The sequence below is a fragment of the Macaca mulatta genome, chromosome 10 (genome assembly GCF_049350105.2).
Source record: "Macaca mulatta isolate MMU2019108-1 chromosome 10, T2T-MMU8v2.0, whole genome shotgun sequence".
Classification (NCBI taxonomy): domain Eukaryota; kingdom Metazoa; phylum Chordata; class Mammalia; order Primates; family Cercopithecidae; genus Macaca; species Macaca mulatta.
This window is the reverse complement of record NC_133415.1, coordinates 74511716-74534844: the sequence shown is the minus strand read 5'-3', so window position 1 is coordinate 74534844 and position 23129 is coordinate 74511716. Positions and strand designations below refer to the sequence as shown.

The following is a 23129-nucleotide window of genomic DNA, read 5'->3' as shown; positions in this document are numbered from 1 at the left end:
CTGACTAGTAGAAGGAAAACTAACAAACAGAAAGGAATAGCATCATCATCACCAAAGGGTCATCTACACCAAAACCCCATCTGTAGGTCACCAACATCAAAGACCAAAGGTAAATAAAACCACAAAGATAGGGAGAAACCAGAGCAGAAAAGCTGAAAATTCTAAAAACCAGAACACCTCTTCTCCTCCAAAGGATCACAGCTCGTCACCAGCAATGGAACAAAGCTAGAAGGAGAATGACTTTGACGAGTTGACAGAAGTAGGCTTCAGAAGGGTCAGTAACAGCAAACTTCTCTGAGCTAAAGGAGCATGTTTGAACCCATTGCAAGGAAGCTAAAACCTTGAAAAAAGGTTAGACGAATGGCTAACTAGAATAAACAGTGTAGAGAAGACCTTAAATGACCTGATGGAGCTGAAAACCATGGCAGAAGAGCTTCGTGACACATACGCAAGCTTCAATAGCCTATTCAATCAAGTGGAAGAAAGGGTATCGGTGATTGAAGATCAACTTAATGAAATAAAACGAGAAGACAAGATTAGAGAAGAAAGAGTAAAAAGAAACGAACAAAGCCTCCAAGAAATATGGGACTATGTGAAAACACAAAATCTGTGTTTGATTGGTGTACCTGAAAGTAACGGGGAGAATGGAACCAAGTTGGAAAACACTCTTCAGGATGTCATCCAGGAGAACTTCCCCAACCTAGCAAGAGAGGCCAACATTCAAATTCAGGAAAGATGGAGACCACAAAGATACTTCTCAAGAAGAGAAACCCCAAGACACGTAATTGTCAGATTCACCAAGGTTGAAATGAAGGAAAAAATGTTATGGGCAGCCAGAGAGAAAGGTCGGATTACCCACAAAGGGAAGCCCTGCAGACTAACAGTGGACCTCTCAGCAGAAACCCTACAAGCCAGAAGAGAGTGGGGGCCAATATTCAACATTCTTAAAGAAAGGAATTTTCAACCCAGAATTTCATATCCAGCCAAACTAAGCTTCATAAGTGAAGGAGAAATAAAATCATTTACAGGCAAGCAAATGCTGAGATATTTTGTCACCACCAGGACTGCCTTACAAGAGCTCCTGAATGAAGCATTAAACATGGAAAGAAACAACCTGTACCAGCCACTGCAAAACCATGCCAAATTGTAAAGACCATTGATGCTATGAAGAAACTGCATCAATTAATGGGCAAAATAACCAGCTAACATCATAATGACAGGATCAAATTTACATATAACAAAACCTTAAATGTAAGTGGGCTAAATGCCCCAATTAAAAGACATAGACTGGCAAATTGGATAAAGAGTCAAGACCCATCAGTGTACTGTATTCAGGAAACCCATCTCACATGCAGAGACACACATAGGCTCAAAATAAAGGGATGGAGGAATATCTACCAAGCAAATGGAAAGCCAAACAAACAAACAAAAAAAAAAAAAAAAAAAAAAAAAAAGCAGTGGTTGCAATCCTAGTCTCTGATAAAACAGACTTTAAACCAACAAATATCAAAAGAGACAAAGAAGGCCATTACATAATGGTAAAGGGATCAATTCAACAAGAAGAGCTAACTATCCTAAATATATATGCACCCAATACTGGCACATGCAGATTCATAAAGCAAGTCCTTAGAGACCTACAAAGAGACTTAGACTCCCACACAATAATAATGGGACACTTTAACACCCCCACTGTCAATATTAGACAGATCAATGAGACAGAAGGTTAACAAGGATATCCGGGACTTGAACTCAACTCTGCACAAAGCAGACCTAATAGACATCTACAGAACTCTCCACCCCAAATCAACAGAGTATACATTCTTCTCAACACCACATCACACTTATTCTAAAATTGATGACATAATTGGAAGTAAAGCACTCCTCAGCAAATGTAAAGGAAGAGAAATCACAACAAACTGTCTCTCAGACTACAGTGCAATCAAATTAGAACTCAGGATTAAGTAACTCACTCAAAACTGCACAACTACATGGAAACAGAACAACCTGCTCCTGTATGACTACTGGGTAAATAACGAAATTAAGGCAGAAGTAAAGATGTTCTTTGAAACCAATGAGAACAAAGACACAACGTACCAGAATCTCTGGGACACATTTAAAGCAGTGTGTAGAGGGAAATTTATAGCACTAAATGCCCACAAGAGAAAGCAGGAAAGATCTAAAATTGACACCCTAACATCATGATTAAAAGAACTAGAGAAGCAAGAGCAAACAAATTCAAAAGCTAGCAGAAGGCAAGAAATAACTAAGAGCAGAACTGAAAGAGATAGAGACACAAAAAAACCCTTCAAAAAATCAATGAATCCAGGAGCTGGTTTTTTGAAAAGATTGACAAAATTGATAGACCACTAGCAAAACTAATAAAGAAGAAAAGAGAGAAGAATCAAATAGATGCAATAAAAAAATGATAAAGGGGATATCACCACTGATCCCACAGAAATGCAAACTACCATCAGAGAATACTATAAACACCTCTATGCAAATAAACTAGAAAATCTAGAAGAAATGGATAAATTTCTGGACACATACACCCTCCTGAGACTAAACCAGGAAGAAATCGAATCTCTGAATAGACCAGTAACAGGCTCTGAAATTGAGGCAATAATAGCCTGCCAACCAAAAAAAGTCCAGGACCAGACAGATTCACAGTCAAATTCTACCAGAAGTACAAAGAGGAGCTGGTACCATTCCTTCTGAAACTATTCCAATCAACAGAAAACAGGGAATCCTCCCTAACTCATTCTATGAGGCCAGCATCATCCTGATACCAAAGCCTGGCAGAGACACACACAAAAAAAGAGAATTTTAGACCAATATCCCTGAAAAGCATCCATGTAAAAATCCTCAATAAAATAAATACTGGCAAACCAAGTACAGCAGCACATTGGAAAGCTTAATCACCATGATCAAGTTGACTTCATCCCTGGGATGCAAGGCTAGTTCAACATATGCAAATCAATAAACATAATCCATCACATAAACAGAACCAGTGACAAAAACCACATGATTATCTCAATAGGTGCAGAAAAGACCAACAAAATTGAACAGCCCTTCATGCTAAAAACTCTCAATAAACTAGACATTGATGGAACGTTTCTCAAATTATTAAGAGCTATTTATGACAAACCCACAGCCAATATCATACTGAATGGGCAAAAACTGGAAGCATTCCCTTTGAGAACTGGCACAAGACAAGGATGCCCTCTGTTGCCACTCCTATTAAACATAGTGTTGAAAGTTCTGGCCAGGGCAATCAGGCAAGAGAAAGAAATAAAGGGTATTCATTTAGGAAAAGAGGAAGACAAATTGTCCCTGTTTGCAGATGACATGATTGTATATTTAGAAAACCCCATCATCTCAGCCCAATATCTCCTTAAGCTGATAAGCAACTTCAGCAAAATCTCAGGATACAAAATCAATATGCAAAAATCACAAGCATTCCTATACACCTATAACAGACAAACAGAGAGCCAAATCATCAGTGAACTCCCATTCACAATTGCTTCAAAGAGAATAAAATACCTATGAATCCAAAATCCAACTTACAAGCGATATGAAGGACCTCTTCAAGGAGAACTACAAACCACCGCTCAGTGAAATAAAAGAGGACACAAATAAATGAAAGAACATTCCACCCTCATGGATAGGAAGAATCAATATCGTGAAAACGGCCATACTGCCCAAGGTAATTTATAGATTCAATGCCATATCCATCAAGCTACCAATGACTTTCTTCACAGAATTGGAAAAAACTGCTTTAAAGTTCATATGGAACCAAAAAAGAGCCCACTTTGCCAAGACAATCCTAAGCCAAAAGAACAAAGCTGGAGGCATCATGCTACCCGACTTCAAACTATACTACAAGGCTACAGTAACCAAAACAGCATGGTACTGGTACCAAAACAGATATATAGACCAATGGAACAGAACAGAGGCCTCAGAAATAACACCACACATCTACAACCATCTGATCTTTGACAAACTCGACAAAAACAAAAAATGGGGAAAGGATTCCCTATTTAATAAATGATACTGGGAAAAGTGGCTAGCCATATGTAGAAAGCTGAAACTGGATCCCTTCCTTATACCTTACACCTTACACAAAAATTAATTCAAGATGGGTTAAAGACTTAAATGTTAGACCTAAAACCATAAAAACCCTAGAAGAAAACCTAGGCAATACCATTCAGGACATAGGCCTGGGCAAACACTTCATGACTAAAACACCAATAGCAATGGCAACAAAAGCCAAAACAGACAAATGGGATCTAATTAAACTAAAAAGCTTCTGCATGGCAAAAGAAACTACCACTAGAGTGAACAGGCACCCCACAGAATGGGAGAAAATTTTTGCAATCTACCCACCTGACAAAGGGTTAATATCCAGAATCTACAAAGAACTCAAACAAATTTACAAGAAAAAAACAAACAACCCCATCAAAAATTGGGCAAAGGGTATGAACAGACACTTCTCAAAAGAAGATATTTATGCAGGCAGCAGACACATGAGAAAATGCTCATCATCACTGGTCATCAGAGAAATGCAAATCAAAACCACAAGAGATGCCATCTCGTGCCAGTTACAATGACAATCATTAAAAAGTCAGGAAACAACAGATGCTGGAGAGGATGTGGAGAAATAGGAATGCTTTTACACTGTTGGTGGGAGTGTAAATTTGCTCAACCATTGTGGAAGATAGTATGGCGACTCCTCAAGGATCTAGAACTAGAAGTCCCATTTGACCCAGCAGTCCTGTTCCTGGGTATATACCCAAGGGATTATAAATCATGCTACTATAAAGACATGCACACGTATGTTTATTGCAGCACTATTCACAATAGCAACGACTTGGAACCAACCCAAATGTCCACAATGATAGACTGGATAAAGAAAATGTGGTACATATGCACCATGGAATACTATGCAACTGTACAAAAGGATGAGTTCGTTTCCTTTGTAGGGACATGGATGAAACTGGAAACCATCATTCTCAGCAAACTATTGCAAGGACAGAAATCCAAACACCTATGTTCTTACTCATAGGTGGGAATTGAACAACGAGATCACTGGGACGCAGGGCGGGGAACATCACACCCAGGGGCCTTTTGGGAGGTGGGGGGCTGGGGGAGGGATAACATTAGGAGAAATACCTAATGTAAATGACGAGTTGATGGGTGCAGCAAACCAACATGGCACATGTATACCTATGTATCAATCCTGCACGTTGTGCACATGTACCCTAGGACTTAAAGTATAATAAAAAATAAATAGAACAAATAAACCCATGGAAAAAGCACTTTTCAAAGCAACAGCAGTATTTTAGCTTTTACTCAAACCCCTGATGGTTGTGTTTCTTCCTCATGATCACAGCCATTATTCTTGGTTACAAATCTTTGCTTTCTTGACATTTGTCTGCAACATTTGGTCATTGGTGTTTGCTGAATGAATGAATACAGAAAGGTCAATTTCCTAACAAGTTATGGTAAAATCTGAGAGTGATCTTCTTGGGTCCAGAGTTTCTATACATGTTCCTGCTGAAGTGGCTCTAGGGTAGCTAAGTGAGCAACTCTCCACTTCAGTGTTGCCCATCTCGTTGGATGCAGAGGAAATAGCAGTGCCTAGGTAACCTGACTGCTTGGATGCTGGTTTCCAGGCAGTGCTTTCAATAGATCTCCATAGGTTATAGAAAAAAAAAATTTGTAATCATATACTATGTAGCATTTAAGTTTTATTCCTTTAATGCACACATAAATAAACGTGTGTCATGCATACACATGCATTCACACATTCACACATACAGTGGTTGGTCACCTGCAAACCTACTTTTTTGCTGTTCCCTGTGCTTACTTGAAACCATTTAGTCCCTTTCATTCCTGTGGCTGATAGAAACAGGAAGGCTGTTTGTGAGGGTTAGAACATTTTCTCTCTCTCTTCCAGTCCATCTGGTCCCATATAATATGAGGCAAAGCTGAGATCTTTATATTAATAAGCAAAAATACTGTCTTGTCATCACAGGCCATCACTGTCACTTCACCACTAGGTGGCCACTGCCCCTCAGGGATCAGCATCCATATGGCTTGGGGTCCCTTCCCTCCTTTTTCCAAAATACAGAAGTTGATGAGCTCAATCATAGAAAAAAAAAGAGTGAGAGGAGTAAGCCTAGTCATATTGCTATAAACAGAAGTATTTTTGGGTTTTTTCCATGTTTAGATTGTGTCTATATAAATAAAATGTAAACTTTACCATTGTAACCATTAAGTGCATGGCATTAAGTACATTCACATTGTTGTGTACCCGTCACTAACACCCACCTCCAGAACTTTTTCATTTTCCCCAGATGAATCTCTCTACCCATTAAAAACAAACTCTACATCCCCCTGCCTGTTTGTTTTCTTGTTTTTAATACATAGGGAAAGCAAGGAAATGCGAGCACACCAGGCTAAGATTTCTATGGAAAATAGCAAAGCCATCAGCCAAGATAAATCTATCAAGAATAAGGCAGAACGGGAAAGGTAAGTCTGAGAGTGCTCACTGCAGGAATATGGCATTGACTTGAGGACACAGTCTCAACTTTCTTTACATGTGTACACACAAACACAACTGAGACATAAAAACAATTGTGACTTTTGACTAGGAATTCTGCTATTATAACTGCAATGAAGATTTGTTATTATCACTGTAGAACAATTGTCCACATTTTCTGGTTGCTTACTACAACCAGTAAAATCAGTTTACCTTCAATATATATGTGCTGCTTTACAAACAAAGTTGTATAAAATATGACATAATATAATTTTATTTTATTTTATTTTTTTTGCTTGCTTGTTTTGAGACGGAGTCTTGCTTTTTCACCTAAGCTAGAGTGCAGTGGCCCAATCTCAGCTCACTGCAACCTCCGCCTCCTGGGTTCAAGCGATTCTCCTGCCTCAGCCTCCCTAGTAGCTGGGATTACAGGCATGTACCACCACACCTGGCTAATTTTTGTATTTTTAGTAGAGATGGGGGTTTCACCATGTTGGCCAGACTGGTCTTGAACTCCTGACCTCAAGTGATCTGCCTACCTCAGCCTCCCAGAGTGCTGGGATTATAGGCGTGATCCACTGCGCCCAGCCTATAGTCAATACAATTCTGAAGCATCCTTCCCAGGTTCCATTGGGTCATTCTGCAAGTCTCTCCACTGCTCAGGTGTCAGTCTGTTCTGGATGGGCCAGTTCTGAATAGCAGCAGCAGTCAGGGGGATGGTCTTCGTCAGTGGTCCTTCACATGGGATCATCTTTAAAGCTCCCATCCCATTTGTCTCATTTGTCCTTCTGTTAGGTGAATTTTCTGGAAGCAGATCAAGACAGGAATTGAGGTGCTTGTGATCCACTGAGGAAGGGACCTTCAGAGAAAGGGAGTGAGGAAGCAGGAAGGCCCAAGACAGGCCCTAAGCAAGGATGTGGTCTTACCTAGGGTCACTGTAACCTCAAATAAAAAATTGTACCACAGATTTGTCCCTCTTTGAAGCAAGAGTACCAGGCTTTTGTGTTTCTGTATTAGGCAGTCATTGGCTGCCTGAGATTGGGGGAAAGGTTTATGTGGCCTCCATAGAAGGTGTCAGGTGCAAGCCCTTTAGACACAGCTGGTAAAGGGGATCTGAGGAGCCGTCAATAGTCATGTTACCCAAGGGATAGGCACTTAATTCCTAGCGATCACCTGTGCTGCCCGTCATCCACCTCGGGAAACCTCTGAGAATACAAATGCTGTCAGCTCCATAACCACTACACCACCAGCAGTTAGGGACAGCGGGGTTCCTTCTATGGGGGGAATAATACCTAGCATGAAGGTGGCCTTCTGGCTGAAGTCCATGTCTCAGAGAAAAACTGCTTTATGAGCCAGGTACAGTGGTTCACACCTATAATCCCAGCACTTTGGAAGGCCGAGATGGGCAGATTACCTGAGGTCAGGAGTTCGGGACCAGCTTGACCAACATGGTGAAACCCCATCTCTACTAAAAATACCAAAAAATTAGCTGGGCATGGTGGTGCATTCCTGTAATCCCAGCTACTCAGGAGGCTGAGGCAGGAGAATGGCATGCACCCGGGAGGCGGAGCTTGCAGTGAGCCAAGATTGCGCCACTGCACTCCAGCTTGGGCGACAAAGCAAGATTCCATCTCAAAAAAGAAAAAAGAAAAAAGTGTCATTCTCTAGATGTTATTCTCAGATAAGCAACTTTGTTTAAGGGCCTTATATACATGGACATGATACCTTCTTCAGCTTGAAAACACCAAATATTCCAGCCATGATAAAACCTCATTAATTTGAACTGTTTTAAACTGTCCAAAGTGAAATATAGAATTAACCATGACAAATGTGCCAATTAATAGCTTTTTACCATCTTTTTCAAATATGTGACAAAGTGGACTTTAGCTTGGTTGAGGTCAAATTATCTTCAATTTGGAGTTACTGCTAACTTAATTAGCAAGGTTCTTAAAATTTATCTTATTTTGAAAACTGTACTTATTTATTGTAACTTTCTATTTTTATTTGTGCAACTGTATGGGGTACATGAGAAAACTTTACATGTATACAATGCCCAGTGATCAAGTTAGGACATTTAGGTTGTCCATCACCCAACTACTATACATTTTTGGCTAAGTATTGTCACTCTACTCTGCTATCTCTTATAAGTTTGTATCCAGTGGTAGGTGGTTCCAAAATATCTACAAATTGGCTGTTTTTTAAAATATAATTTTTCTATACCGAATGATAGTTATGTTCTAAACCCATACTGTGTGTATGTTTGTATCCGCTTTATCTAACTAAGGAGAAATAAAATTTAAAAATTTGTCACAGCACTAAGAAAGATATATAGAAACTGAAAATCATACTTATATTTTTAGATCGAAGAAGACATTTTAACAGAAAGTACCCAATATTTATAACTGAATGATAATGTAAACATTATTTATCAATGTGTAGAGGGTAGTTAAAGTGATATTTTGAGTGAAAAGTACAGCCTAGATGCATATATTTTGTAAAAGATGTGAAAATTAATGAGCTAACCACTCAAAGGGAATATGAAGTTGGAAAAACAGAGTGAACCCAAAGATCTCTGATAGAAAGAAATAAATCTAAAAAGCAAAAAATACTGAAACAGAAAACAAAATGCAATAGAGGGCATTCATAAAAACAAAAACTTATTTGACAAGAATAATAAATCAGTTCGCTTCCACCAAGACTAAAGAAGAAAGAGAGAGAAAGCATGAATTAGTGATGTTAGGGATGAAAAAGGGAATTAATTACAAAGAAAAACCAAGTCTACTATTAAAAAAAAAAACTACCAATAAATTTGAAAAGTTAGATGGAGTGCAGAATTGCTTTGAAAAATATAAATATCCAAAACTGACTGAAAATGGAGCAATCCTGAACAGACTGACAATTATTATAGAAGTTCAAGAAGTTTAGGTCTTTTCACTCATGAAAAACACTCTACCTCACCAGTAGTCAGGGAAATGCAAGTTAAAACAATGAGCAATGCCATTCCATAGGAGCATCCAACTGACAAGAAAGTCTGATAGTACTAAGAGTGGGCAGAAATATGGGGAAGGAGTAACACCCAGACACTGCAGATGGAAATGCAGTTGGGACAACTGGATTGGAGTAAGGAGGAGCCTGTTTATACCCTGCCAACTGGCAAGTCTGAGTATACACCCTACAGCAGCCTTTGCCTATGTGCACAAGAAGATATACACCACACTTCATCCACTCATCCATTTATTCAACAGACTCTTATTGTGTCACGTATTACAGGGCCCATGCACCCGATCATTGTAGCATTGTTTGAAAATAACCTACTTTTTGTTAATGGCAATGAGGAAATAGTGTAGTCTGTTCATAAATTGAAAAATCCGTACAGCAAATGAAAATAATGAAGTGATTTGGAACATGGATGTATCTCTAAAACATAAGAATAAGTGGTAAGCTATGAGAAGAAACCCAGACTATGTTACTCTATGGGTACATATAGAAAACACATGAAACAATACCAGCGACATCAGCATCATGTGGGAGCTTATTAGAAATTCAGACCTCCCACCCCAGGCCCACTGAATCAAAGTCTCAAAGTGGAGGGTACAACAGTCTAGTTTTTATCATCTCTCCAGGTGATTGGTATACACAGGAAAGTTTGAGAAGCTCTTATATTACACATGGGCATGTCTATATGTGGCTTAAAATATTAAAACATGGGTGAGAGGATCCACACCAAATTCACAATAGTGGTTACCTCTGGGGAGAGAGGAAGAAGGAAAACTGAATCAGGAAGAATACAAATGGGGCATTAATTACATCTGTAACTGTTTATTGTCTTTAAAAATGTCAGATAAACATGGCAAAACACTAGTATCGGTTAATCTGAGGGATACACAATTTTTAAAATATTCTTCTCTGGACATCATATGTTTGAAAATACTACAATAAAAATTAGAAAAATAAATCAATAATTTCATCCAGAGAATTCGATGGAATATAGCTCTTTCTTATTTGATATAATATTAATTTCATTCAATGTCATACCAACCATTATTTGTGCCCATTGCTTTTAGGCGAGTCAGGGAGTTAAACAGCAGCAACACTAAAAAGTTTCTGGAAGAAAGAAAGAGAGTAAGTATTTTATTATATTTTTGGCATTCTTCTTTTAAAAAACTATAAACAATAACTCATGCTTAGCCACCAGACCTCTAGCTAATTTGCTTAATTTGATTTTTCTGTACATTAAACATTCCAGCTTCTCTGCTCCCTGAAAGCTACAATAATCTCTCACTAAAATCTTTAAGGTAATGATTTGGCACCGTTTTACACAGAAAATGAAGCCAGGTTTAGTCATCCATAAGTCCTCTATTATTTTCTAAGATTTTAGCAGGAAAGATCTTCCCAGAAAGAATTATGAGTTTAAACTCGACAAATTTTGAGATGATTTTTTAAAAATTATTATCTCTTTCACTTAAATTATAAAGTTACAAGTCATCTCTCATCCCTGTTTTAAGATTGTAACCCAAAGTTTATCAGAATTTTTTTTAATTTTTATTTATTTATTTTTTTGCAGCTCGCAATGAAGCAGTCCAAAGAAATGGATCAGTTGAAAAAAGTCCAGCTTGAACATCTAGAATTCCTAGAGAAACAGAATGAGCAGGTATTTTACCTAAAATACGTAAAAACATGTAGGCAGCTAGCCAATTTGGGGTACACATGCCGTGGCCCATAGTGACCAGTGGCTTTTTGCATATCGTAATTGAAAGGTGGATAGAAGAATTTGTTGCCCATTACTATATTTTCTCCATTATATCCAAAAAGAAAAGAAAGTACCTGTTTTTGGAGCAGGAGCAGAATCTGGCTGTGCCAAAAAAAAAAAAAAAAGAATATTTGGATAAATTATGGGGATTCTAAGAATGAAATTACTAAAAGCGAGAGTATGAAAAAAATAGATTACAAAGTATTTCTCCATTTTCATTTAGAGTTTTATAATTTGCAAACTACAGGCAAGGGATATGATGTTTAAAAGCAAATGAGAGAAACCACCTATTTTCAACCTCAATCTGAAAATGAAGTTTAAAAACCTCCCTGGGGCTTACAGGTAGAATCTAAAGTCATGAGCCCCCATCACTCTACAAACCACTGAGCATGAGTAGATACCGTAGTGTTGGTGCTTTTTCCCAGCAAGACAAGACACTAAATAAAGAAATATACACAAATAAAGAGTTATCCAGGCCGGGCGCAGTGGCTCACGCCTGTAATCCCAGCACTTTGAGAGGCTGAGGAGGGTGGATCAGGTCAGGAGATCAAGACCATCCTGGCCAACATGGTGAAGCCCCACCTCTACTAAAAATACAAAAATTAGCCAGGCCTGGTGGCATGCACCTGTAGTCCCAGCTACTTAGTAGGCTGAGGCGGGAGAATCACTTGAACTCAGGAGGTGGAGGGTGCAGTGAGCCAAGATCGCACCACAGCTCTCCAGCCTGGGTGACAGAGTGAGACTCCATCTCAAAAAAAAAAAAAAAAAAAAAAAAAAAGGAGTTATCCCAATTCCAACTGTCTAGTTAGGCCAATGGGCATATACCAGCACCAAGAGAAATGTATTTTTATCTGGTGCATAGTACAGATGGGCACCTTTCCAAATGGGCTACAGCCCATCAGCAACCTTCAAGTTGATGGAAATCCCTCTAGTTCCTGTGACAACAAGACCCTCAGTTATCATTTAAGTATCAGACAAATGTCAGTTCAAATGTTATTCTTTAGGTGTAATTGGTATAGAAATTATTATTCCTAGGTAATTCAATGTAGAAACGGAGAGGTTTTGATGAAATATGTACTTGTGCCACATTGTTCCTTCCTGTTTTCTCCCATCTATAAAACAATCTTATTTAAGGAATACTTTTTTCCAAAGTAAATGGCTCCCCTTGAAGAATACTTAAGTAGGAATTATACTAAAAGGTACCTTTGAGAAAGTTAAAAAATAAAATAAAATAAAATAAAATCATTTTTTGTATGTCAATAGGGTAACAGATAAATCTGACTTCTAGTTTCAGATTCTTTACTTTTTGGTGGATAGAAATTTTATTCATCAACATACTTCCTAGTTATGTTTCCCATGTCCTTTTCAGCTAAATGCTTCTATTCATAAACAAGTCCACTCCAAGGGGACAATACATGGTTATTGTCCCCATAGGTCCAATTCATTTGACCAACTCATAAACACATCACATTCTGGTACAAGTTTCCTAGCTTATGGTTTTGCTCTTAAAGCACTTCTCAGAAAGTGCTCCTGGGGGAAATGTAGGAATATGAATAAGGATAAAGCTACCATCACCAAAGCTTTAGAAGCCGCTTCAGTGATTCAACAGTGGGTACGGATAAGGATGCCTTGGAGAAGGTTTTTGTTTTTTTTTTTTTTTTTTTTTTTGAGATGGAGTCTCGCTCTGTCACCCAGGCTGGAGTGCAGTGGCTGGATTTCAGCTCACTGCAAGCTCCGCCTCCCAGGTTCATGCCATTCTCCTGCCTCAGCCTCCGGAGTAGCTGGGACTACAGGCGCCCGCCACCTCGCCCGGCTAGTTTTTTGTATTTTTTAGTAGAGACAGGGTTTCACCGGGTTAGCCAGTATGGTCTCGATCTCCTGACCTTGTGATCCGCCCGTCTCGGGCTCCCAAAGTGCTGGGATTACAGGCTTGAGCCACCGCGCCCGGCCGGAGAAGGTTTTTAAAAATTCTCCCTAGAAGAAGTGCACAGTGAAAGGTAAGGCACAGTTATGTGTTAGTTAACTAAATTAAGAAACTACTTGGAAATTAATTGTGTTGCTTAGCAACAAGTTTGACTAAAGAATGTAAATGTGCTCAGAATTACTCATCACTACAATAGTGGTGTATGCCAGAGCTAGAGAATACAGTCATCTTGTATCGCTAGTTTCAGAGCTGAAGTACATAATTTTTAAAAATCACTTTGAGCTTTTATCCTAATACATGACTAATTCAAGCCACACCAGAGTTCTTGCATTAAACTGCTAGATTAGTGATAGCTATATTGATTAGACTGTATTGGGAGAGTGCTGGCTTTTTGTTCCAGAAATTCAAATAATGTCTTTTAAGGTCTACCACCCACGACTGATACTTTGAGTCATAAAAGCTTGGGAAAGCATAGAACATGAAAAGGCTTGAGACCTGATAAAGATTTAATGAGATTCAAGGAAAAGACATTTAAGATATCATACTGATGCTTCTGGCAAGCAAAGAATTTGGACTTGAATTTCTGTGTTAAGCTTTGCTTTAGAAATATGGCCTGTTCAATTGCAAATTCAATCCCAGATCTTTCTAGTATTTTTGGCATTTAAGGGTGAGAAAGCTCTCAATTCACAGTTACTCTGTATGGTACAACACTGTCACGGGCATAGTGCAAAAGATACAGTGACTTCACTTCTTTACTCATGAAAAGGCAAGGTCTGGAACTATGTAGTGTATCTCCCTTCATAACCAGGTAAACATTTCATCAGCAAGAACAGTTCAATGTCTCCAGACAATTCAAACTTCCACAACAATATTCTAAATAATTGTTAAATCCCAAGACTTTTTTTCTAAGCCAGAGATAAATGTAAACATTCTCCCATAGTATTTCCCTCAAAGGTTTCTTTCTGTTTTCCTGTGACCCTACTCCTAATCAGTGTCCCAAATCTCCCCTTCCAAAGCAAGGCCTGGAATGGATTCAGTCCATTAGCTAACCCAGTGTTGGGGGCACTGGCAGAAACAAACCAAGCGGCAGTATGTTTTGGTCCTGATTCTGGATCCTCACCTTCTAAGCTATTTGTAAGCCACTTTATGTCCTTGCCTACTTGGTCAGCAGATTATTCACTTAAAACTCTGAAGGTTGGGGATGTTTTTCCTACTTGAGTTTTTTCATAGACCTCCCAGCTACACAGTATATCTCATCTGTCTTGACATGTACCATTTCAAACATTAACGACTCCATTACTGTCACACACTCGAGTCTCAAAAATTGATTTTTGTCATCAATCCTATCATTTGATACAGAGAGGTAAAAGGTTTTGCTTAAAGGCTAGGTTCTCCACTTACTGCCACAGAAGAGAGGCACAGTCTGGGGATGACAGGCGTTGGTTGTTTGTTTTGTTTCTTTTTTTTTTTTTTCTGTTGAGATCAACTAGGGGAAAGTTTGTCACTGAAGGGTGTGTACGTGTTTTATCCTTAGCTTTTTGCTTTTCTGTATATGGTTTTGCATTCATTTCTCAAATTCACTTCAATATTCATTTATTTTCTTTGCTTTGTATGTATGACTCAATTTTGACATTACTATTTTTGTACAAACAGCTTTTGAAATCCTGTCATGCAGTGTCCCAATCGCAAGGTAGGACCGAAACTCTGATAAGCAAGACATTGCTTTCCTTCTTGACTACGTCCGTATTCTCTGTGCAGTCTCCATTTATGAGTCACATCTGGTCATAACTAATATCTGAAGGGTTTGGATTTAAAAGCTTGACTATTCCATGCTTGGATTTCTGATGTCATATTCATGCCAAAATGCCCAGAGTCTTTAGAGAATTACTTCTGAGGGTATTTGAGCCTGTATTTTCTATTGCAGATCTGGGAAACAGATCATGGTAATAAAGACATAACCAGAGTAGTGATGTGCAGCTGTCATTTGGACTGACCACAGCTAAGACAGGGTCACAGAGTTGGATCACTCACAAATGTTAATATGACTCCAATTAATTTTTAAAGCACCCAGTAAAAGTTGGTTGGTGGTTTTTAATGACAGAGCTGTGCTCTGCGTATAGAAACATTACACGATGACTCTTGTCATGCTCTCTGCTAAGTCTCATCTACTAAAGACCCTGATCACCCCTCATAAGTAAGGTGACCATATAATTTATTGTCCATACCAGGATAGTTTTGAGAGTGAAAGGCAGCTCTGTTCATAATATCTAGGACTACAGGCATAAACTGGAATTGCCTCAGACAAATGAGAATGAATGATCACCCAAGTCATACAAAAACTTAGCTGTTGGAATAGTCTTGTAATGTCCTATGATTCTTCCTTCTACACCGTGGTCAATACTTTCTTCAGAAGCTAAAGGGGGAGAAGCACAGAGAATCGTTTGCTACTATTTACTGAACACGAAAGTATTTAATTTCCAGTGCTGATAATGTTTCACTGTCATCCCTTATGAATACTGTTTGTGTCATAGTTTCATGTTTGTATATTTTTCTCCATTTCTTCATTTCTCTATTAGAGTATTACTATACTTTAGGCATAAAAAATATCTGGGCAGAGGGAACCACCCCATCCCAAATTTACACAGAAGGATTTAATTCTTTGGTGTTATTATATCCATCCTCACCAAAATGAAAATTAATGCCAAAATATAGAAGTAAGAAGAAGAAGGAAATCACAGTATAGTCTATGGGTTAAATTAATTTTGTCACAAGAATTCATTTGGAAGATGCTTCTCGTATAATGTACAGAGTTGACCAAACCCCCTCCCAGTAACCTTCCATTTAGTTGGAATATCTAAGCAGACATGAATATTAACATCAGGGCACTTCAGAATCTGCCTCCGATTTGTATCTTCATAGGTCCATGTTTCTATTTTCAAATGTCCTTTATTTCAAAGCAGCATGTCACTAAAAAAAGAAATGGGCAATCCTCATTCCTCAAAAGATATGTGCATTGGGTTGGGCAAAAGCATCCAGGCTACCAATTGGATAATAAAAACTGAAATGTACTATTTGATTTTTTCCTGTTTCCAAGCAAGTATTTCTCACCAGACGCTGCCCCTGTCATACCCTCTTTCCTCTTCTCGAATTAGCTTGTGTCTTAGTGACAATCTGAACTCATGAGGTTGAATTCACTATTGCTTACTTCCTGGTAGTCCATAAAAATTACACTAGAGAAGTAAGAACCCACAGGGATAGAGTTTGCACAATAGGATTCCTGAAGACCTGCATGTTCCTGTAACATTCCATTTACAGAAGACTCCAGCCAGTCCAATGTAATACGCTCTCACCTGAACTTCTCTATCAATTAGATTCTTAGGGAATTACTTTTAACTAAATTTCAGGCTATTTAGGAAATAAGTTGCACATAAGCAATACTTATTCTAAATGTGATAAAATTATCTACACACAGTCAAAGCAACGTGTCAATCTGTAGAAACTAAATCAAGCAGTTTGTGGTAAGAAGTGGCAAGAAGTAACCTGCCCTTTTTCAGTCTAAAGATAAAGCAAGTGGTCTACCCTCTTTTCAAGTGGTTCTTCTGGCACTGTGTAAACCAGTCCTTCTCAAAATTTAATGTGTATAAAAACTTCCTGGAGATCTTGTTAAAATGAAGATTTTAACTGATTCAATAGGTCTGGGGTAGACTCCAAGATTCTATGTTTCTAAGAAAGTCCCAGGCAATGCTGCGCTGCTTCTACGTGGACCATATTTTGAGTAGCAAGAATGTGGTGACAGGATCATATTTATGGGAGAAGAGAGGCCAGGGTTGTTAAGTGCCTTCAGATAAGAATTTCAACACACGTAAGGCCATGTTTCTGATGTTATAGGCGAAGGAGATGCAGCAGATGGTGAAATTGGAAGCCGAGATGGACCGCAGACCAGCAACAGTAGTATGAAACTCCAAAATGCAAACTGAAGCAGTAAACCCACAAAGCATCAAAAGATTCACTCACAAACTTCTGAACACAAACTCCGTGGATGAAAGCTGTTTGTTTTGTTTCCTTCATGTGTAAACAAGATGATATCTGAAACCAGAGAGACTTGGAATGTCTGATTGACTTCTATTTAGCAGCTTGAGTATTGCATTTCCTTGGCCAGACAAAAGTAGCTACAAATCCACAAAAATTTACTATTCCAGTAAGGCAGAGTTTAACCATTGATAATACAACTTAAACATGTTTGCTATAACATACCATCACAAGTAAATGAGCTTGGTGTTAACAACTCTCCTTTGTGATGCCTTAGGACATGTTTGAGCTGCAGCAAAAAAACAAAAACAAAAAACAGTGCATTAGCAATTTCATAGCAAGTGCATGCACTAGGAAAAGAAAACTCTGTCTACAAATGTATTAGCAGAAGTGGTGGTCTGCTAGACAAATAATTTTGCAAAATTTTTCTACATCTAAGTTACCTCATCAGTAAGTGCCGTGTCTCTACCATGCCATCAGAGGCTAATTTCCTGTAAAAGTTGTGGAAATTACTAGAACAATAGAAAAATAGAGCAGTGTATGTGTGCCAAAACTCATCATTACTCAAAGGAGAACTGTGTTAGGCACATTTAAGAAAGTTGACATCTGACATTGCTTTATAGGAATTGTTTCCGCAGATTCCAGATACTACAATTCACACCATAAAGATTGTGAAGTGATTATTGGCAAACGTTTGTAAATGTGACCATGTATAAAGTATTTATACTCTTTAATTCACACTGTTAGAGAGCAAAATCATCTAAGTATTGCCACATGACAAGATTAGTAAGCAGGAATACTAGAACTATGTTTGCATGATACACAAGCACCAATAAAGACTAATCCATACAGACACAGTTAACCTAATGCCAAATAAATACTGGTTAAATACATGTATGGCACAGAATATAATTTGACTATCAAGACTTTTAGCATAATGAAAAAGTCTATATATATGTGTATATGAATTATGTGGGCATTCTTGATACTTCAAGTTCTAGTTTGAAAAAAAATACATAACTAATTTAATTTTACACAAAAATATTTATGCAGATTTTCAGAATTTCATATCAGGAAATGACCTTTTTATGTCTGTTAAATATCAAAACAATTTGCTACAGTGTTAATCTGCATGGTCTTTAAGCCTGTTGTAGTTGAGATGCAGACAGTGCATGAAAAAGTATTCCGCTGGGAATTGAGCCATGCCACCAAAGCCAAGAGGAGCGCATGGAAACCCGGTAGTCTAGAACTAATCAGATTACTGATTTTAGTGCACAACACCAAATGAATTGTTGTATATGCTTGTACAAATTGATTCTGTGTGTTCCTCTGAACAAAGCGGAGAAAATGATGATACCATCGATATTGAAATTAAACTTCCAACTTCTCTAATAAAAAATTAAAATACACATAACACTCGTCAGAGTATTTGCTCCCAAGATGCATTCTAGCAAGTGTTTGGCCTTTTTCATATGCATGATCTCATCGTTATTTTCAAAGGGGGCTTATTAATACCCCCACATGTTTTTCACCCAAATGATGCAAAACATGCAGATTCTAGTTGACTTCAGATGTAATATACTTGTTTTTCTCCTATTTATGATTTGAACTGGATTCTGTAAAATATCTCTGGTTCTTAGTTTCCTTATCTGTAAAACAGTGGAGTTAGACTACATATCTTTTGGCACTAACATCTCATGAAAAATTTTGGTTAATAAAATATCACCATATTTAGATTGCCAATTTTCAAAGATTCTGAATGGCTTCTCATCATCAAATCAAATCAAATCCAAGAGCGCAACTGTGCTCACCATTCTGTAACACTTGACTGAATTCATCACTTGCCTCCTCTTGTTTCTGCTTTGGAGAGGTACTACTAGTTTTTCCATTTTTCTTACTTCTTCTCTGGCTTTTCATCCTCCTAGACCACCATAAGCATTTATATTTTCCAGTGTTATATATGGAACCAGTTTTTGTCTTTAATCCAGGTTACTTTTAGTATTTGAGACATCATATCATTAATCCATTGTAGTAGGATTAAAATGTACACACAACTCAAATGTGCAACATAAAGGTGTTACCTGCTATTGTAAGTTCATATTACACTCAAACCTTGCATTCTCCCTTATTATGAAGAAAAATTAATTGCCAGTTAAAGTAACTCAGCTCTTCCAGTTATAAAAAAACAAAAAACAAAAAAAAACCATTTTCAGGGACATGTTTAGTTACTTGATAGTCAAATTCCCTGTTAGAGGCCCTTCTCATTCAAGAGATCTTGCTTTTTGCCCCAAATGGCATCTGGGTGTGAGGGGAGCTCATGTGTCCACCTGGCAATTGGTAGGAGCGTCTGGTTTCCCCATTGTTGGACACGTCCTAACTGCACTCTACTGCAGCTTTCCACCCCAGTGGTTCAAAGTCCCTGCTCAGCCAAGTCCTCATTCTGGTATCAGTTTATCCCAGCATTCTTCTGGGATATGCAGAACTTCCAGGTCTTTGGGGGCTGTGCAGGAACCAATGGTGCTGTCTCAGGTCCATCCATCAAAACACTCCTTTGGTCATTTGTCAGCTACTAGGGCCGTGTAGTTCCAATACCACAGAGGCTTCTAAATCCAGGAGGCTTGAAATGTTCCAGAGCAATGCCCCAAAAAGCAAGAAGCAAGCAAGCTTTATGCTGGCCCCAAGACTATCTGGGTTTGTACTATATCTTGCTTCTCCCACCATCAGAACTTTTTGTTCTGATTTGGGAGCCAGGGCACTTGAGTCTCAATTCTTACCTTTATTCTTTCTTTCAGCCCAGAGAAGATATTCAACTACCCATTCCTGACTGATGGAACACCCATACAGTACTATACTTCTCTTTTCCTAAGTAGGTTGCTCTTCACCTATTGGGGGAATAAAAGGCTTCATGGAAAAACAGCCAGGTTACCAAGATAGGGAAACACATCAGAAAATACCATCTTTCATCAAATCGAAGGCATTATTGATTATAGCATATACCATTATTTTATATACCACACAGAATGAAAGACACTGCCAATTAAACTATGATACACCATCCAGTGACTGTCAAGGCACATCCCAATTTCAGAGATGTTAAAATGTGAAAAATATATACATCTTGGAATCCATGAAATATGTAGTATTCCAAAAGTACTATACAAACTCCTCAACCCTAAGCCTTAAGGAGGAGAGGAAGTTTTAAAGATAGGAGACAAGAGAATCATTTTATCAGAAAACTTAAACTAAGGAACCATTCTGCAGCCGAGTTTCAAATTTAGCAATGAGCTTCCTGGAAAGCAATTCCAAAAGGGAAAGAAATCTATCTTTCACTGTCCTTATTTAGAGAATCTTCTGTTTCCTTTAGCTGTTTCTTCCAATCACATGCCTTTAATTTCTACTTCTTTGCATGTAATTCTCAAATCTGTAATTCTAGCCTTTACCCTTCTTTCCGGAAGCTCTGACTCTCCCTCTCAGATTTCAATAGTTAAATAGGCGGCCATGTGCACATTGCATGTGATTAATTAAAAAAAAATAGAGACCCTTTCTCCATCTGTCCTCCCCCCATATTTTAATAGTCCATAACCAGTGCTAAACCTTGGGGCCATCTTTTTCTGCTCCATCTCATTTCCTCCAGCCCCAATCTGTTCATAAAACTTACGAATTCTGCCCTGTCTTGGGACCTTCCTTCTCCTTCCTTATAACTCAATGTTCAGAATTTTAAACTTGCTGTTCAATTTCTTTGCCCTCCAAATCCCTTTTACACAGAGATTAATCTTCCCAAATGACACCTGTAATCATATTACCATTCTGCTTGTAAATGCAGAATTCCTGTCTACTACCTAAAGAATAATGTTGAAATTAGTGTTAACAACATTCATTTTCTGCCCCCAAACATGCCTACTCATTTTAGTCAATATGAATTTATCACTATTCTTTGTTCACATACACATAATACACATCTTTTCTAGCCACATTACGTAATAATGCTCTATTAAGTCTTGAAAAGCAACGTCCAAAAATACCATTTCGAAAAAGTTCTCTCATTCTCCCAAGCAAGAAGTAACCTGCCGTTTTTCATTTATCCATTTATACTTTAAAAGCTATTTAAGCATGAGACTTTTCCAGCAGTCTTGACTAATTTCTTTTCAGGTTTTGTTCAGTTGCTTTTCAAAGAACAGGTAGTCACTAGCTATCAAATGACTAAGTTATTTTCTATGAAGTAAAATGAAAGATTTGTAACCATCTGTGTAGTCTCTTGGGCAGGGCAGGAAATGCCTTTGAAAACTTAATGAAAACCTAAAAGAAGCTTTTTTGCAAAGTGTCTTTTCAATTCCAAGAAAAACCATTTTTCTTAATACTTATTATTAGCATACTTTTAAAACAGTGCAGTGATCACAGTGGCCATCAGGGATCTAATAGTGTGGACCCATCAACATTAAGAGATTATGGAGAGTGAAGAGGGAATACCCCTATTATTTTATTAGTGAGGTTATCTTAGGGATGCCTCATTCAAAACCCTAAATAACTTCTCCTTCATCATCACTTGCGCAAGTCTAACAAGGCCACATGTTTCTACAACTTTTCTTTGATGCTTGGCATTGAACAGAATCTCAAGCACACATTTTAATTGCATCTTTAATGTCATAATAAATCCGGGTGGTGCCTCTGGGATGAATATTTATGAGCCATCTTCTTTAATAATATTTTGTGGAAAACGTTCTGCTCCATAGGTTAGAATAATGAAAAAATATTAGGCGGGTCGGGGGAGTAGAGAGATGGTTAAAATAGCAGCATTGTTGCTTTTACATTAAAAAATAGGTGTCTACACTGTACTTATCGTGATAAATGATGCTGTGCCTCTTCCACTCCTTTCCTCTCCTAGCATTACCTTCTTGGAAGTTCAGGGTAAGGGGCAATTTCTGAAGTACTTCATCCTGGAAATTTTTGAGTGTCCAGCACAATAAAATTAGGAAAAATTTCCAATGATGGCCAATTTAATATTGTATACCTAATCACTTGCACCAGAACCCAATAGCTTTAGATGAATCAGAATGTACCAAAAACAAAACAGACGGAAAAAGGATTTGACCATCTGTCATTTCAGAACTTTGATATCGTATAATGTGAATGAGGAAATGTTATACTGATCCATCAAAATTGTTTGCCCTTTTCAAGCAATTCATGGATTTTCTCAAAATTCACATGCAGCTTTTAACACTTCTATCTTTTGTTTTTCCTTAGAAACATCTCGGTATTTTGTTAGGGTGTGGTATTTATAGCACAGCCTATTGAACCCTACAGGCTATACCCTGTATTATGAATTCACTTCTCCTACATCAAGTAGCCATATAAATGGTTAGACATTTCTTCAGCATTGAACTAACTTTATTTGTTCATGGATTAAATATTTATTAGAAAAACCACTCTTATCCTCTCTACCCTCGTAACCCAGTTACAACTCATTCTGCTCACCATACAATAGCCAGTAAGTGGAGAGACAAGGAGTTGGAACGAGGAAGGTGACTTTAGTTCAAAGAGCCAGAAAACTGAGAAGGTGGCGGACTAGCATCCTAAAGTACCATCTTTGGTCAGTACTCATTTCAGACTCTTTATGTTAAGGGCAATGGAAAGAGGAGGAGTTGGGATCAAGAGGTGACCGACAACTGCAGACATCTGAGTGCCAACAAGGGTCTGAGAACGTTGGAAACTGCTTTGTCTTTGGTCAAGTCACAATGTTCCTATAAATCTTTAGCAAAACATAGTTAGTTGTTTACATACTTCCTCTTTAATCCCAGAGTACAAATACAAAATTGCTATTTTTGTATTTTATCTGTGTGCCCAAATCAGCCTAGCCTATGTGCAGGAACAGGAAAAGGCCCCTTAAA

The 23129-nt window shown here is 38.1% G+C and overlaps 1 protein-coding gene across 42 annotated transcripts in view; it reads left to right on the top strand.

Moving 5' to 3' along the window:
* Positions 1 to 23129, top strand: part of PLCB4 (phospholipase C beta 4) — a 437093-nt gene that overhangs the window by 391686 nt on the left and 22278 nt on the right. For 27 of the 42 annotated variants that reach the window (XM_077951219.1, XM_077951206.1, XM_077951225.1 and 24 more), the window contains 5 exons: positions 6430 to 6531; positions 10606 to 10663; positions 11106 to 11192; positions 14869 to 14905; positions 17104 to 18653. In XM_077951219.1, coding sequence (XP_077807345.1) covers positions 6430 to 6531; positions 10606 to 10663; positions 11106 to 11192; positions 14869 to 14905; positions 17104 to 17192 — 373 coding nt within the window. In that variant the 3' untranslated portion in view covers positions 17193 to 18653. Of the gene's footprint in view, positions 1 to 6429; positions 6532 to 10605; positions 10664 to 11105; positions 11193 to 14868; positions 14906 to 17103; positions 18654 to 23129 lie in introns of those variants that run through there. The other 15 variants (XM_077951234.1, XM_077951230.1, XM_077951236.1 and 12 more) reach the window with 2 other exon arrangements.